Here is a 15,286-nt window from a genome sequence, read left to right on the forward strand (position 1 = left end):
ATAAATATACCTTAAAAGGCCCTGAGATACCATTTATTACATTCAAGTGCTATTCTCAAAGTAGGAATGTATGGTTAAACTAAGTACAAAAGGGTCGTCCACCCACCTCACATACCCCTGTGGTCTCTAAAGAAATAGAAAGCTCCTGCTTCAGAACCGCTATTTGCTGCCCCTATCCCCCTCCCCCACTCACATTAATCTCTGGTACCTCTCCCCATCACCCTCTGGCCCCCCAGCCCCTGACCTGAAGCCCTAAGGGGTGGGGTACAGAGAGGGTGGGACTCTCCTCTTCAATTCCTCCTATTGTTCCCCAGGAATCTTATCTGCACCTACGTCCTGTCCCCTCCTTGCAGCTCCCTCCCCTCATTGTCAGCCAGAGGGACCCAGGGGCCCGCAGGGAGGCCCCAGCATCTCCTTACCCTCCCACCTCAGCAGCCTATTGTCTGCTAAGGAAGCCCCAGCACATGTGACTGCGCCCAAGGGACTAGACACAGTGGATCTATGGATATACTAGGACTGCGAAAGGGGCATCTGCATCTTTACATGCCCCTTGGAGGGGTGAAGAACCTCTCGCCACATTTGGGACTGGGCTTGAAGAGCCTTAGCCTGCTCAGTGCAGACCTGCCTGGTTACCTCCCGGCCAGCAAAAGAGACCTGGGCCCCTCTACCTTCTCACCCTCCCTCAGCTGAACATGGAGGCTGTGGAAGGAAAGGTACACTTTGGTATTTTGTACTTTAGTATCTGAGTGTTGGGGGGGGGGGAGGTGAGAATACACTGAGCTTGAGCTTTCTGGTGGGGTCGAAAGTATGAGTAAGAGGAAAAGGACTGGAGGAATATACCAAGGATCTAGATTTCCAGTCGCTCTCCAATTGGGGTCTCTAGTTGGGCACTAATTTGGGAGTGAGAGATGCTCGAACTGCAGTTGGGGAACAAAGATAACATCTGTTAGGTACTGGTGGCTCACACCTACAATCCTAGTTACTCAGGAGGCTGAGATCTGAGGATCAAGGTTCAAAACCAGCCTGGGCAGAAAAGTCCATGAGACGCTTAACTCCAACTAACCAGCAAGAAGCTAGAAGTGGAGCTTTGAGTGGAAAAAGCTAAAGGACAGTGCCCAGGCCCTCTGTTCAATCCCCCAGTAGTGGTACATACAAAAAAGAAAAGACAGTGGGGCTGGGAATATGGCCTAGTGGTAGAGTGCTCGCCTCGTATACATGAAGCCCTGGGTTCAATTCCTCAGCACCACATATATAGAAAAAAGCCAGAAGTGGTGGTGTGGCTTAAGTGGCAGAGTGCTAGCCTTGAGCAAAAAGAAGCCAGGGACAGTGCTCAGGCCCTGAGTTCAAGCCCCAGGACTGGCAACAAAAACAATACCAAATAAAGAAAAGACAGTGACGTATTTTATCCTGTGCCCTTCTTTCCTCAAATGCCAAGGCCAGCTGACCTCTTCCATATCACTTCACCTCTCCTACCCCATGCAGCCTCTCTATCCCTCTGCCAAGACAACAACCTGGTGATATAACAAAACTTTTATTTTCAGAAAACAGAAAACACAGAATCAAAAGCAAAACAAATCATTTCTATCTGGCCCCTGCCCTATCCCTCCCTCCTAGACACTCACACATCCTCCTTTTGAGGGGACTGTGATGCATGCATAGGGGTGGAGCTGGAGGATCCGGTGTGCCTTGGGCAGAAAGAAGTCTTTTGGGGTCTAGATATTCTCCTCCAAGCTGACAGCTCTCCCAGCCTTTCCCACCCTCTGAGTGGAGCAAGAGCGAAGAATACTGGAGTACTGCCAGAAGATTAACCTCAAGTTCCTTGGGGAATAGGTGGCTGAATCAGTACCACCCCCATGGCCTTCATCAGTTACAGCTCATCTTCATCCAACTTGGCAAGTCTGGCCTGGCAGGGAGGGCTGTTTGGAGTTGGAAAGGCTGAAAGAGACTCTTGAGGAGCCTTGGGGGTATCATTGAGAGTCTGGAAAAAAAAAAAAAAAGGTTCAAGTCAGAGGACCAACAAAGAGCAGCAATCTACCATGAGTCCTCCCTTTTGAGTTTAAGCCTCTATCTAGCCAAGCCATGTCCTCTTGTCCCAGAATTAAACCTGAGGGGAGAAGGGAGATAGGGAAAGGGATGGGAACCAGGAAAAGACACAATAAAGAAAGTATGATGTGGGGAAAGAGGAGTTTGGTAACAAAAAAGACCCTCCCCATTCGGCCCCTACAAGCAGAAAATGAGATTCCTCTAACAGGATTTTTACCTAAATGATTTGTTATCCAAGAAATAGTATCAAATAAAAATGTCATACCTGTGTGTTCAGGGGCAGGGGGACTCTGCCCACCTCCTCTTTGGGCAACAGCAGCAGGGAAGGGAGAGAGCCATTGATGGGTGTGTGTATGCTGACCTGGGCCCGGTCTCCAGGCCTCATTCTCCCAGGGCTCCCTACCCCAGGAACTCCTGGCCTCCCCAGGCTGTTGGTCTGGCTCTCTCTTCTCTGGTATTCAATGGGTGACTGCAATGCTGGAGAATAGAGAAGAACAGAATGAGATCACAGCAGCCGAGACAGGTCCCCCTCCCTGGGAGTTCTACTTGTGTTATCCTCTCATTTCACCCTCCTTCGCAAATCAGCCAGTATAAAGTGCTTTGGGGATCCTGAGTAGCCAAATCTCGAGCTAATAGTAGACAAGTGGGAGGTGGGGGGTGGAGAGAAGTTGGACAGAAGAAAGGCAGAATTTGGAGATTGAATAAGAAGGGATTCAAGAAGCCAAAAGGCTGAAGGCAGGCTGTAAAGAAAGTTGGATGAGAGCTTCACCATTGAGGAAGTCCCGCTGGCTTTCCAGGATCTGAGCCACTTGCTTGATCCAGGCTTGACTGATTGCTGGGTCTGAAGCCTGCAGGACATAGCGCTGGATCCCACCCTCTGGCCCTCTGGAGGTCAATGTGAAGCGGCAAGGATCACCTTGGAGGTTCCCCTCCAGCCCCAGGCAGCTCACCTGAATTGGCAAATAGGAGATTGTCTCCCCATTCTTCAAGGCCCTCCAACAACTTCAAGAGCCAAAGATCTCCTTGGAGGCCTCACCCTGCCATCACAACCTTCCCCCATGGCCTCTGCCCACCTTGATACTGCTCTTGTACACATATCCAGGCTGTGTACCACCTCGTGCTCCTCCTCCCAAGGCCTCACTGAAGATAATGATTTGCTCAAAAAGGAAGACACGCCTTTCTCGACCACGGGAAGACAGTAGTCCCCCAGCCTCAGGCTCTGTAACCCAGAATGTTTCTTGGCCCAGGAGTTTCCCTTGAGCAGTCAGTTTTCCCTAGAATCAAAAGATATGGCCTTTGAGAAAGCCCAAGGAGAGAAAAAGAGCAGCTTTCTGCTCCTCCCTCCCTCCACTCTTTCCTCCCTTCACACTCCCAACAAGCAGGGTGTCAGCCCCAGAAGGTGATCCCCTTATAAGGACCACCAGAGTATGGAGACCTGTGCACAAGTGCACTGGAATGCTGGCTTTCTCCCCGCATCTTCATACCTCAAATCCTCGCAGTCTCCCTAGAGACATCATGTCATTACAGCGCTTGGGCACAAAGCACATGACCTCCACAGCTTGCTGGGATGCAGGTAAAGAGGGGATGCCAGTTGCAGGTGAAAACAGTCATCATTTGGAATAAGCCTCCTCAGACAGCTACCTCTTCACACACATCCCCAGCCCCCGCTAGCTTCCCATCTAAGGGGCTGGAGAATCCAGAGCTAAGGGAATTGTTGTACATGGTGTGTTCCGGAGGGATCATGGGGTTCTCACCTCTAGCTCTTCAGTATCCATCCCAGCTCTACTGTAATACTTTAGAAAATCCTAAAACAGAGGAGAAGAAATGTGCAGGGAGGTAATGAACACAGGCTCTGAAGCTCTCACATCCTCCTCCAAGGACACAAGTGAGAATTCCCAGGAAGTCTAGAGAGCCTTAAGAACTCCAGAGAGATGACTGGGGAAACAGCTGTCCTGCTAGCTGTGCCTCCAAGGAGGAGATGGTCCTGACCTTGAGCAGCAGCTGGTATTTCATGATCCGCTGCACAGGTTTGATGAGGAGGTCATTGAGCTGCAGGCGATGCCCCAGCTGCTGCCTGAGTTCCTAGGGACAGGGACAGGGTGGGTATGGAGCCTGGAAAGCCTGTTCATGCTGATTCTGTTCTTCTTGCCAGGGACTTCAGCCACTGACCTCAAAGTAGCTGTCTCCAAACTCTGACACCACATGCTCTGACTTGGGCTTGTTCTGACAGTACACCACGTACATATGCAGCCGGCGCTCCTATCAGGTAACATTGAAGAGAAAGCAAGAAGGACTAGGACAGTAGGCACAAATGCTGAGAGCCTGAAACCATTCCCACACCTCTTGCCTCTTAGGCTCCACCCTTGCAAGCCTCACATGTTTGATGAATAGCTGAGCCAACCAATCAGGATCCTCCAAACACCGCTGGAGCTCTTGCAGGAAATAGCTGGAAAGGATGGCAGGAAGAAGAAGATTAAATACTTTTCAGACCTCTTACCTCCCTCATACATCCCGATTTTGAGTCATGTGCCATAGCTGTGTTCTCCACAAAATTTCCCCAAACCTTCCTTGGGTAGCAATGGGCCCACTGAGGGGATACAGAGACTATATCCGGGTGAGTGCCCTCCCCAGCACATGGCTCTGAGGGCTCCATCACTCACTCTCGATGCCACTCATAGATTTGCTGGATATTTCCAAACACAATCCTGTCACGGCCTCGAAGACTCTCAGGGACTCCCTGAGCAGCCATAGTGGCCATGTAACCCTGTAGGAAGGTTAGGGTAGATTGTGAGCAAGCAGTCTCAGTGGTGGTTGGGGTGGGGTTCCCAACCCTGGAAGTCCAGAAGTAGGATACCTGGGAGGATGGGACATAGGAGCGCCAAGGCACTTCCTGAAATCACCTCCAGGCAGAGGGAAAGGGCACTTGGGCCAGGGCAGAGAAGGGGGAAAAGGAGCTACCTCCACAATCTGCCCCAAGTCGTCCACGTACATTTTCTCTGTTTCTACCAGTTCACTCAGCACATACCTAGGAAGAAAGCAGGAGGGTCCCCACTTCAGAGGCTGGGTTGCTTCACCCTCCTGTACTACAACCTCTTCATCACCATAGCCTCCAGGGACATTCCTTCTCAAATATGAGGTACAGTCTTTTGGAAGTTCTACAACTTGTTTGGGAAGGTGTGGATGGACACTTACATACTCCTTTCCAGAGCCTTCTTCTTCTGCTCCTCCACACTCTCAGGAGCTTGGGACAAAGTCTCTTCTTCAGGTGGCTAGAAGGAATTTCCTCTGGTAGGCAAATGAATGGCTTTGGGGAAAGAGAAACCCCCTCAAATCCCTTTCTTCCTACCTGTGGTTTAGCTCCAGGGCTCTCCAACAATGTTGTCAACAAGGCCAGTTCTGGGAGCTCCTCTCCCGTGGTTAGAGCTGGCTCCAGCATCCAGTTCTGGGGTTACAGGCCAAGTGTCAAAGATCATAAGCACCAGCTGTATTCCCCCCAGTAATTAGGGGCTCCAACTTGCCCTCTCCCCCAGGGCCCTTCATGAATGTCCTACATGCTTCCTCAGCACTCCCGGCTTACCTCATATGGTCCTGCTTGACCACCATCTGCCTCTGTTTCCACACTGAGACAGTGTTTGGAGTGATCCAGCCATCTTCTCAGGCCACCAACAGGCCCTGGAGGGCCTGGTGAACAGGGCCGAGAGCTGAGGCCAGAGCTGGGGCCAGAAAGGGCAGCTGGACCCGAGGCAGCAGAAGCCGATATACTTCCCTCACTACCAGCAATGGAATAGGACTCTAATGGAGGAGGGAAAGGAGGTGGTAGGTATTGTCCCCATTCAACTCAGGGTCTTCTGGGAACTCCCAGGGTACCCTCGCCATACTGTTCAGCTTCTCTCTCCCAGGGCTTACACTTTTGCCATCCTCATTTGACTTGGCAGGGATAGAAATTTTCACCAGGGAACCCTGGGGAAGAAGGACAGTAAACACCTGGCTCCCTAGGCCTGACACCCCCAATTACATGTGGAGGTTCCCCATATCCTGAGCATAGCATAGATACATAGATACGGGGGTGGGGGCAGCCATCTGGCAGATACTGGAAGCTGGGGGCAGCCATCTGCTCTCCGACAACCTCCCCCTTTCCAATGGGTACAGACCATTTGCAGAGAAAGGGGTGTGGGGGGGGGGGTAAGCAAAAGCTAAGAGTCCATCTGCCACCTCCAGACCCCTACTCCTCTAATTGCAGTAATCATTATAAAAAGAAACTTCAGCAGCCCACCTCCCCAACACAAGCACACACCCAACAGAGACCCTGTGAGGCGACCTCAGCAGGATCATCTTTGGCATCCATTGAGAGGGACTGCAATTTGAGTCCTTATAAAGCCCCTGGTTCCTCACTCCTCCATTCCCCAGTCCTCCTCAGAAGTAGATTCTCATCAAAACGACTTGAGGGAATCTGGGGGTTTGTAGGCCCAAGAGGATCATGAGTTTTTCTCATACCCATTGACTCTAAGAAAGACGCAAGAGGCCTCTCTGCCCCTTCCCCAGTTGCCTCAATTTGACCTAATAGAAATCTGGAAGCCAGAGGGATCTTAGAGATCATCTTTCCTGGAAAACATATATACAGGCTCCAACCCTACATCCCAAAGGTCAGATTCGGGGCAAAGAGATGTTTTGAAGGCTCTGGCCCAACACCCCCTCCCCAACACTGTGCCCACCCCCCTGAGACCTCGAACTCACCACGTCCCCCCCGGGCGAAGCAGCAGCCGCATTTTGCCAGCACTTTTCGAATCACACGGGGACAGGCACAGCGACCCCCTTTGTGTCCCCCCCGCATGGCGCCCGGGGCCCCCCGCCTCCCCCACCCGGGCGGGCCATGCAGGAGGAATCAAGGGGGGCGGGGCGGGGATGGCGCAGGGCGCACACCCCCCTCCCTCCTACCCCGGTCCAGGCTGGAGGAGGGGGAGGGAGGAGATGAGGAAAGGGGGTCCAGGAGTAGACGTGAGTCTGGTCTGGAGGAGGGTTGGCGGGGGGGAGATCTGGAGAGAAGGTGGTGCGGGGCCAGGCCCGAAACTGGGCGGGGAGGGTTTCCGGAACCCTCTCGGTGCGGGGGCCCAGGGTCCAGATGTCCAGCCAGTGGGAGGGATGGTGGGAGAGGCTGGGCCAGGATGCGGCAACCGCTCGGGCTCTGTCTCCGGCCTCAGTTTGCGGGTGGTTCTAGGCCTGGGAGATGAGGAGGCGGGAGGCCGACTCCCCGAGCCACGGGCGCTGCGCGGGTCCGAGCCGGGCGGCGAGCGGAATAACAGGCCCCAGCGCGGAGCCGCCGCGGGGCGGGGCCTCTGCGGCCCGGCCCCGCCTCCCCCGCGCGTTCCCTCTCCAGCCCGGGCCGGGTTCCCGCCCCGATGCCCCTCCCCGAAGCGCCAGCTCGTTCCCACTCCACGTCCCCGGCGCCTCCATCCCTCCAGGCAGGGCCGTCCTCCCCCGGCCCGGGGACCCCCTCCCTCCTTCCCGCATCTCGGCTCCCACCGCCGAGCGAGCGCGGAGTCGGCCCGGGTCGACCCTCAACCTCTAGGGGGGGCCGAATGGGGGCCTCGGCCTGCGTGCAGCTGTCTTGGAGCGGTCCCCGGCGGCGCGGGGGTGAATCGGGTCCCCCGTGGTACGGGGGCGTGTATGGGGGAACTCTTTGTGGGGAGCACCACCCAGGTGCCGCCTTCCCCCAGACCCTTCTTCCCTCTAGGCCCCGGGACGCCAGCTAAGACTAATCACCAATTAAGGCGAAGTCCTGGAGGCTGCGCTGGCCGGGGGCCAGGGGTGGGGCGCGAGGACACTCTGCCTGCCGGGGGGGGGGGCGGTTCGGGGCCTTCAGAAATGGAGGGGAAGGGGGAACAGGCATCGGTCTGTAAGACGAAGAGCTGCGCGGAGGTCTCTGCGGTTAAGTGGGTTCCATGCAAATTAGATGCTACCTTATGCTAATAAGAGAGGAATATTTGTGAAATGGCCACTAGGCGCAGGGCAGCCAACTGGGCCCCACCCAACCCCAGCTTCTTACCGGGCTGCGGAGCCCAGGCGAGGACCTCGCGCTCCCCTTTCGGATCCCCCTCGGTACTGTTACTCTCGGGCTCGGTACACCCCGGCCCTAGGGAACTTCTCTTTGGAGGCTGCGGGGACAGAAGGACTATAAGAAACCCTCCCTCCAGGGCAGCCTAGACCTCCCCTTCCCGCTTCCCTATCTCCTGTCAAAAATCCACTCCGCTCTGCAAGGCTCCCCCCCCCCCCACCCCAACGTGGCTCTGGTAATTAAACTCATGGATACCTGCCATTGCCCCGTAGAACTTTCGTTTGTAAGTAAATTGACTTGTGGGGTACAGACCTCTTGAGGTCCCCTAAGGACCCCCTCCCCGACCCCATCGAGGTCCCCCCTTCTTACCCCCTCCTGCCCGGGTACGGCGCATGCGCGCAGCATGCCCCCCATGAACCCCAGTATCCGGTCAGTGCGGCCAGGGGCGGGGCGGTCCGGGGGCTTCATGCTGGACCCCTACCCTGCTTCAAGTTTGAGGGCCGAGGGGGCACGGAAGCTGGGGGGCTCCGAGGCCTGCGTGCGTCCGGGGAGTTGCTGCCGTCGAATCCGCCCCCTGCCCGGCTCCGCCCCCACTCCCACCCCAGCCAAACTTCGAGAAAGGGGTAGGGTTGTTCCTTTCTCTACCCAGTTCAACAACAAGCCAACCCCTCTTAAACCGCTTCCCACATGGGAGCCTGGCCCAGGGCTTCGCGATGGTAGTCTCGTCCCCGCTCTGAAGGGGTGCTTCGGGAATTTCCCCTGCACCCCTTCTTCTCAGCAGGTCTTGCTGGCCACCCAACCCCCATCCCGCCCCAGTAACAAAACGGGTGTGGCATAAAGAGTTGCATATTTTACTTTATTTTTATTAAATTAAAAGCTACAGTCTGGCGTGGATTCCAGAACAGGGTAAGGAGGCTCCTTATAGGGGGCAGAGAAGAGCGAGATAAAGACAGAGACTGACAGAGACAGAAACACAGGAGAGAAAGGACAGGTTAAGGTAGGAGAACTTTTCTTATGGACACACAGCTGGCTCCGTGGGGGCGAGGCTCACATCAGTCCAAAGTGGAGCAGTATAGTGGGGGGCTGGGGTTCAAGAGACCGGATCCTCCCCACCCAGGTCCTTTCTCAGCTTAGTCACTGAAGCACAGCACATACCGGGAGAAGCCAAGAGCAATGGTGGGGCAGGGGAACTGGGAGTATGTACACGGGAGCCCAGAGCAGAGCCTTGGAGACCAGCCTCTGCTAGAAGGGAATGGCTCACAGGGCACTGAAGCACTTGGCCAACGGGGACGGGGACTGTCCTCTTCCCCTGTGAACTCCCTCCCCAATCAGATTCAGATAGGTCCCCTACTTGGGTGATGTGGGGGGGCATGGGGGAGAGAGGAGAACAGAGGCTTCCATTGGGTCCTAGTAGAGAAGGACGGAGGACGGCAAGGACCTTGGCAAAGGGGGATGTCCTTCAGTCATCTGTGATACCCTTGGCTCTCAGTTCCTCTTGCACCCGGGTCAGGTAGGTGGGGTCCGGGTACCCAAACCTGAGGGCAAAGAGAAACGAGGGTTAGGGTTAACTGCTTGGGCTTGTTTCTATTACCCAGTGCCCACCCTCATTCTGGATGACTCAGTAGAGGCTGAATTCAGACCCCGCTCCCAGATCAGGAGTGACCTCCATATTGGAGACAACAGCCCAATTCTGCATATATATATATATATGTATATATATGTATATATATTTTGTAGGTTAAGCTGGGCACATCAGGACTAGTTGAAAGTAGGAGAAACTGAGATAGATGGAAGAGATGGTTGAGCAGTTTGGTAGTGGTCCTCTCCAGGTATCAGGCTCCCCAAGGGAGGGGATTAATGTTGCTCCCTCAGTGGAAATGGAGAGAAGGGGAGGGAAATGAAGAGGAGTCGCACAGCTGGGGTCCCCCTGTGCAGCTGGTCTTGTGGTGGATGTCGTTCCAGGTGATGACATTCGGTCTCCCTGTGGTCATGGACGTGCCAATAGTGAAGGTGAGACGCTGGTCAAACGCCTTTCGGAACAGGGTCAGCACCTTGTTGCCCTCAGGGCAGTCCGGGAGGTAGGCCACCCGTGTGGTTCCAGGATACCGAACTCCTGGGTTTGGATGTTCAGCCTGAGGGGAAGAAGCAGAATAGGCAGTAAGCAAGCAGCTGGACGTCCTAAAGCCTGTGTACCAATGGAGGGCCATTCTGGCCAGCCTCCTGTCTGTGCATCCCCAGCTGATGCTGACAGGGCACCAAGCTGATAGCCTTCCAGGGAAGAGCATGTTTATTATTAAGAACATAATCCTTATTGTTAAGAGGTGCTGTTGGCCTCTACAGTCCCTCAAGTCTCAATTCAGCAACAAATGGATTCTCAGAAGTGATAGAAGGTAGCTGGGCTTTACTCTCCAGATCACTCAGCAGAAATATAAAAACTGAGAATCATTTATCTCTGTCTTCCCACCTCCACCTGAAAAATACTCCTAATGCCTAACCTGTTTCCTTTTGTGTCCCTTCTTTAGAGCTGTCTCATTCCTCTCTGAGGGAAATACCCATAGGCCCTTGATTATTTCTGTTACCTTCCATACTCATCAAGCTCATTAGTCTGGAACAGAGTAACCCTCTCAGTTCTAATAGGATGGTCAGATCTCTTCCTGTTATGCCTGCCTGGATTTGAACCAGCATCTCCACAGCTCCCCCCAACCTCCCCTCCTCCATCTCCACAGCTTTTACATCTGCTCTGCCACAATATTTGCCAACATCCACATTTGTCAGGGATATTTGTGCAACTCCTTTTTCTATTACCTTAGTAGTTTTATTTGTTTTGTTTTGTTTTGTTTTGTTTTTTGCCAGTCTTGGGCCTTGGACTCAGGGCCTGAGCACTGTCCCTGGCTTCTTTTTGCTCAAGGCTAGCACTCTGCCACTTGAGCCACAGCGCCACTTCTGGCCATTTTCTATATATGTGGTGCTGGGGAATCGAACCCAGGGTTTCATGCATACAACGCAAGCACTATTGCCACTAGGCCATGTTCCCAGCCCCCATTTATTTGTTCGTTTATATATGTGAGTGTGTGTGTGTGTGTGTGTGTGTGTGTGTATGCATGTGGTGATAATGGAGTTCGAACTCAGGGCCTGGGCACTGTTCTTTACCTTTTTAATCAAGGCAAGGGCTCTACTACTTGAGCCACAGCTCCATTTTTTGCTTTTCTGGTGGTTAATTGGGGTAAGAGTCTTATGGACTTTTCTGTCTGGCTTAGCTTGGAATGGATCTTGGCCTTCTGAGTAGCTAGGATATTAGGTGTGAGCGACTAGTGCCTGGATTTATTTTCTCTCTCATTTATTTTATTGGCTGGTTAAAATGAAATAAACTATAAAACAGGCTATTGGCTTTCTACATTAGGTCAGCAGAGATTTTTAAAAAATATTTTAATTTGTATTAAGTCCTTTCAATTCCAGAATTCAGGTTATGAGTAAAATGCATCTTGATCAATGTCACCCCTTAAATCCAGGGCTTCCTGCATGCCAGCCTAGGTCCATGTTCTACCCACTGAGCTATACCTCAACCCTCATGCCTGATTTTTATGTGTGCTCACCATCATGGTGTTGGGAAAGCTGGGCCTAAGGGGACCTCCCAGATCCACAGCACTGTGTAGGAAGGCATACTGGGTGATTATACCATACCTAAAACAATGCCCTCCCTCCCACCCATTGTTCCAAGGTTAGACAGCAAGCCTGGGGAAAAGCAAAGGGCAAGGGCAGGTCATGGTCCTCTTACCCCCTGGACACCGGGTGGGAAGACGTACTGGATGACAATGGTGCCGTACTTCTCATAGCTGGGCAGTAGGAGGGTGGCGTCCTTGGAAACCAGCATCCGCCCATTCTGGGGCTGGTTGCCCACCAGCTGCCCATAGAAGCGGCCACACATGGGGCAGGCCTTTTTCACCTGCAGGGCCCGGGTGATGCAGCCCTCACAGAAGGAGTGCCGGCACTTCTCCAATGTCTTGGCATTCTGGATCTCCCCGAGACAGATGGGGCAGGTGCTCTCCTGCTCTTCTGCCTCCTCCCGGAGGCGGGGAGGAAGAGGAGGGGGCAAGGGAGGAGGAGGAGGGGGGAGCCCCCGTGCCCCTGGAGGCAAGAGTGGGGCTGCTCGAAGAGGGGGTGGGCCTGGGCGGTGCAGCTCTGGGTGCTCCCCACCACCCCCCAAAGCCAGGCAGCCCATGAGCTCCCCCTGCCTCTGAGCTTTCTTCAGCTCTTTCTCTGCCTCTTTCAGCAACCCCTTGAGAGCCTTCCGGGCCAGGTAGAGACCATTGGGAGGGGCCGGGGGAGGGCCCTGTGGGGAAAGCTGGAGAACATAGATGTCAGAAGTCTCGCCATCTATGAGGATGGACACTCGGTGCTCCTCCCGTAGCCGAGCCAGCCGGGCTGGGGTCTCCTTGCTCAGGAAGTCCCAGACAGGCTTGGAGACAGTCACTTTGTTCTTGCAGGTGCCTCCACAGGCTGCCATTCTGGACAGGACGAACGACACTGCCCCCAGGGTGAAAGGGACTCAGGGTGGGGGGTTCCCATTTGACACATATATAAGTGACTCCTACTGCAAGTTCTTTCCAAGCCTTTTCTTACTTCTATTCTCTCAAAACCCCAACCCCAACCCCTCTTGCAAACTTTCCCCTTTAGTAGTGAACTCAGGCCTTCACACTTATTAGGCTGGTACTCTACAAATTAAGTCACAATTCCAGTTGTGCTGGTTAGTTTGGAGATGATGTCTAGGGAACTTTTCTGTCTAGAATGGCCTCAAACCAGGATCCTCCAGATCTGAGCCTGCTGAGTAGCTAAGATTATAGGTATGAGCCAGTGGCACCTGACTTGCAAACTCATTTTCAATCTCCCCTTACCTCCTATAACCCCAACATCCCCTAAGAAGCAAAACATTTTCATACTTCATTACTGTAAGCCAAACATCAGCCTTGGTTCTCTTCTCACCACAGAAACCACCTGTCCCTCCCCCACTCTGGGTGAAAAATGGGCTCTTTAAAGAGGAGGAAGCCTTTCCACCCCCCTTTGTGCTCACTTTGATCCTGAAGAGCTTAGAATTGGCATGCAGGGTTCCTCTCTCTTTCTGGGCTCCCTACTTGTAGGTTGTGTGACCTGGTGGCATGGGAAGAAAATGGAGGGAAAATGAGAACACCCCCCCCCCTTCCCAAAGCTCCACAGGTCCCAACCCAAGAGCCCATGGAACAAAGGGGAACTTGGGTAGAGGTTACTGGGGAGGGGATTTCTTGAAGCACTGGAGGAAACCAATGTAAGGGTTGAGATACTCTCAGGGTACAATTACCTGGAAATCCCATGGAAGATAATGGCAGCAGAAATCCCTCTATTTCCACATTCAGCTGACCAGAACTGTGGGAAAACAGGAGAACAAGGAGTTGTGATGACAAATGTTACCCTTTCCCCCACCTGGCCCAGAAACAACTCTTCTTCCATTTTCTTTCCTCTCCTGCAGAGTTCCATTGCCCATCCTCTTTCTTCAAGTTGCTAAAGGAACTTCTCCCTCTAACTTTCTCTTTTCTTCTCCAACCCTGAGGCTTTCAAGAGAACCCAGAGCACAGATAAGAGAGGACAGGGAGGAAAAAGCCCACACTGATGGAGGTCATTCTTGCCACCTCCCTCAGGTCACATGACAGGAATATTTCTTAGACTTCCCATGTCCTTGCCACATTCTCAAGTCCTTTGGTCCCTGTCCCTGAGGGGGAGTTCTCCTTGAGATCTAACCACTGTGGGTGCTGATGATGTCAGTTAGGGATGCCAACAAAGTGGCCCCTGCAATACCAAAGTTCTCCTTGACATCTTTTAAACCCAGTACACCAGGGGCGGGGCTCAAGCAGAGGCTCGGCTGGAAGGGGCTGAGGTTTCCCCTGGGTCCTGTCACAATTCAGCTACAGGGTTGTCCCCACAACACCTCCAAGTGAAGCTCAATTAGAAAGAGAGGCCATTAGTGTGACCTCAATTTGTTGACTGATCCAAAAAAGGGGTCGCTGTCTGTTTGTGCCTCTCATCACAGTTCCCTCCCCCAAGGCCAGAAGGAACCCGTCTCCATCCATCCTGTCTGGGCGCGGTGGTACAGACCCTCCCCATCAGAGACCCAGGACCGAGGTGTCCGAGCTCCAAGTCCGGCTGGCACAGCATAGGGAGGCGGGGCCACAGTTTAGGCTGGGTCTGCCATTCCTCTGGGGCAACCCGGGCCGGACACAGGACCAGTCCCTCCCTCCCTCCCGACAGCGGCCAGAGGCAGGGCTGGCCAGGACGGGCCAGGGTCCCCAGAGGGGAGGAGGGCCTCCATGGAGGCAGCTCCCCCTCCCCCCACGACCTCTTCCAGGACCCGACCCGGAACCAGCTCCCTGTGTCTCCCACTCGCGGAAGCCCCCCGAAGCCCCACCACTTGATAGGGATGCGCGTCGGCCCCAAATTGCGGCCCACAGGACCCCCCCACCCCAACAGAGGCCAAGGCTGGGATGCCAGGAAGATGATTGGCCCGGCCCCTAGGGGGGCTCCGGCGCGGCGCACCGGGGGTGGAGGCAAAGGATGGGGCGCCGGGAGCGCGGGGGGCTTGCGAGGGGTGCGAGCGGGGGCCCGGGGGCGTGCGGTGGGTGTGGGGGGCGCCGGGCTCACCTACCTCTCGTCAGCGCCGCCATTGCCGGTCACATGACTGAGGCTGTTGCTGGGATGACGGTCCGGGCCTTAGCAACAGGGGGGGGGGGGAGACCCCAAGAAGGTGGAGAGGGGTGCAGGGGGTGCGGAGCGAGGGAGAGAAAAGGAAGGAAGGCAGCGTCCCCGTTTCTCTCTTCGGGTGATAATCGCCGTTTCCTTTGACCCCCGCCCCCTCCACCCGGGAGCCCCTGCCCTTCCGCCCCACAACAAAAATGGAGGCGCAGTCCCCGTCTTTTGGAGGGAGGGGGTGGCGTCATGCACACCGAGGGTGGGGGGTTAGATCCCTCTGAGACGGGCCCCCCCCACGTCTCGCCGCCCCCCCCTCCCTGGGAGCTCTCTCCTCTCCTCTCCCAGCCAGCTCCGGGGAGGGGTGAGGATGGACGGCAGGTAGGTGCAGGGTGGGTGGGCACTTGCGGATTTGGAGGGGAGTGCAATTATTTGAAATCCTTATGCTTGGAGGACTTTTGAGGAACAAGGTGGGATGCT

General features: G+C 54.4%; 2 protein-coding genes across 7 annotated transcripts; both read right to left on the reverse strand.

Moving 5' to 3' along the window:
- Nucleotides 1-1,377: 1,377 nt before the first annotated feature.
- On the reverse strand, nucleotides 1,378-8,808 carry Arhgef25 (Rho guanine nucleotide exchange factor 25). 4 transcript variants are annotated; one of them, XM_048360847.1, is made up of 16 exons: nucleotides 8,465-8,808; nucleotides 8,087-8,195; nucleotides 5,621-5,835; nucleotides 5,390-5,485; nucleotides 5,236-5,312; nucleotides 5,002-5,068; nucleotides 4,704-4,807; nucleotides 4,420-4,489; nucleotides 4,213-4,302; nucleotides 4,033-4,125; nucleotides 3,798-3,848; nucleotides 3,528-3,605; nucleotides 3,117-3,317; nucleotides 2,813-2,993; nucleotides 2,405-2,520; nucleotides 1,378-1,978 (listed from the first exon to the last, which is right to left on the reverse strand). In XM_048360847.1, the coding sequence occupies exons 1-16, from the start codon at nucleotides 8,561-8,563 to the stop codon at nucleotides 1,868-1,870; spliced, it is 1,758 nt and encodes a 585-aa protein (XP_048216804.1). In that variant the 5' UTR covers nucleotides 8,564-8,808; the 3' UTR covers nucleotides 1,378-1,867. The 4 variants fall into 4 exon arrangements, with proteins under 4 accessions (XP_048216804.1, XP_048216796.1, XP_048216789.1 ...); XM_048360839.1 differs by having other exon boundaries at nucleotides 1,378-2,245; nucleotides 2,304-2,520; nucleotides 8,465-8,806; XM_048360832.1 differs by having other exon boundaries at nucleotides 2,309-2,520; nucleotides 8,465-8,803.
- A 93-nt stretch (nucleotides 8,809-8,901) lies between these two features.
- Nucleotides 8,902-15,087, reverse strand: Dtx3 (deltex E3 ubiquitin ligase 3). 3 transcript variants are annotated; one of them, XM_048360868.1, is made up of 6 exons: nucleotides 14,766-15,087; nucleotides 13,428-13,492; nucleotides 13,164-13,240; nucleotides 11,871-12,600; nucleotides 10,010-10,227; nucleotides 8,902-9,630 (listed from the first exon to the last, which is right to left on the reverse strand). In XM_048360868.1, the coding sequence occupies exons 3-6, from the start codon at nucleotides 13,190-13,192 to the stop codon at nucleotides 9,555-9,557; spliced, it is 1,053 nt and encodes a 350-aa protein (XP_048216825.1). In that variant the 5' UTR covers nucleotides 13,193-13,240; nucleotides 13,428-13,492; nucleotides 14,766-15,087; the 3' UTR covers nucleotides 8,902-9,554. The 3 variants fall into 3 exon arrangements, with proteins under 3 accessions (XP_048216825.1, XP_048216834.1, XP_048216840.1); XM_048360877.1 differs by having other exon boundaries at nucleotides 8,903-9,630; nucleotides 13,428-13,912; nucleotides 14,766-15,086; XM_048360883.1 differs by lacking the exon at nucleotides 14,766-15,087 and having other exon boundaries at nucleotides 8,908-9,630; nucleotides 11,871-12,619; nucleotides 13,428-14,651.
- Nucleotides 15,088-15,286: the final 199 nt, after the last annotated feature.

Source organism: Perognathus longimembris, chromosome 1, assembly GCF_023159225.1.
Source record: "Perognathus longimembris pacificus isolate PPM17 chromosome 1, ASM2315922v1, whole genome shotgun sequence".
In the NCBI taxonomy this organism is placed as follows: Eukaryota; Metazoa; Chordata; class Mammalia; order Rodentia; family Heteromyidae; genus Perognathus; species Perognathus longimembris.

Coding starts and splice junctions, on each gene's coding strand:
- Arhgef25 (XM_048360832.1), bottom strand. CDS start 8,563: ATGAAGCCCCCGGACCGCCCCGCCCCTGGCCGCACTGACCGGATACTG. Junction 2,521..2,812: donor CCAGCGGGACTTCCTCAATG/GTGAAGCTCTCA, acceptor TCTATTCTCCAG/CATTGCAGTCACCCATTGAA. Junction 1,979..2,308: donor CCCTGCCCCTGAACACACAG/GTATGACATTTT, acceptor TTTTTTTTCCAG/ACTCTCAATGATACCCCCAA.
- Dtx3 (XM_048360868.1), bottom strand. CDS start 13,192: ATGCCAATTCTAAGCTCTTCAGGATCAAA. Junction 12,601..13,163: donor CTAAGCTCTTCAGGATCAAA/GTGAGCACAAAG, acceptor CGTCCTGTCCAG/AATGGCAGCCTGTGGAGGCA. Junction 10,228..11,870: donor TCCCACCCGGTGTCCAGGGG/GTAAGAGGACCA, acceptor TCTTCCCCTCAG/GCTGAACATCCAAACCCAGG.